Source organism: Gavialis gangeticus, unplaced genomic scaffold (genome assembly GCF_001723915.1).
Source record: "Gavialis gangeticus isolate Ggan-Ray unplaced genomic scaffold, GavGan_comp1, whole genome shotgun sequence".
Classification (NCBI taxonomy): Eukaryota; Metazoa; Chordata; order Crocodylia; family Gavialidae; genus Gavialis; species Gavialis gangeticus.
The window spans coordinates 15,379,833-15,380,184 of record NW_017729031.1 but is presented as its reverse complement, the minus strand read 5'-3'; the positions used below and the strand labels follow the sequence as shown (position 1 = coordinate 15,380,184).

At 70.7% G+C, this 352-nt stretch overlaps 1 protein-coding gene across 1 annotated transcript in view; it reads right to left on the bottom strand.

Annotated features, from left to right (window-relative positions):
• Nucleotides 1-346, bottom strand: part of LRP1B (LDL receptor related protein 1B) — a 2,002,088-nt gene extending 2,001,742 nt beyond the window's left edge. Inside the window, exon 1 of the mRNA XM_019522796.1 lies at nt 119-346. Coding sequence (XP_019378341.1) covers nt 119-200 — 82 coding nt within the window. The 5' untranslated portion in view covers nt 201-346. The remainder of the gene's footprint in view (nt 1-118) is intronic.
• Between the last annotated feature and the right edge of the window lie 6 nt (nt 347-352).

The following is a 352-nucleotide window of genomic DNA, read 5'->3' as shown; positions in this document are numbered from 1 at the left end:
CCCGGCCTCCCCCAGCCCCGGGCGGCGCGGGCAGGGCAGGGGCCGCGGCCGGCGTCCCGCGCAGCCCGAGGAACTTGCAGCCCTCCTCTGAGAGGGGGGAAAAAAGTGTTGCGCTTACCTCCCTCGGCTCCCACGGCCAGCACATTAGCCAGAGGAAATAATCCCGAGATCGCTACTAAGGCCAAAAGAAACTCGGACATTGTTGCGGCCGGACCGAAGCCTCCTCCCCGTCCTCGTCCTCGTCCTCGTCCTCGTCCTCGTCCGCCGGGGCGGCCGCGCTGGCGCGGGAAGGCGGCGGGTCTGCGCCGAGCAGCGGTGCCCAGATGTGAGCGGAGTCTCCCGCGGAGCCGGC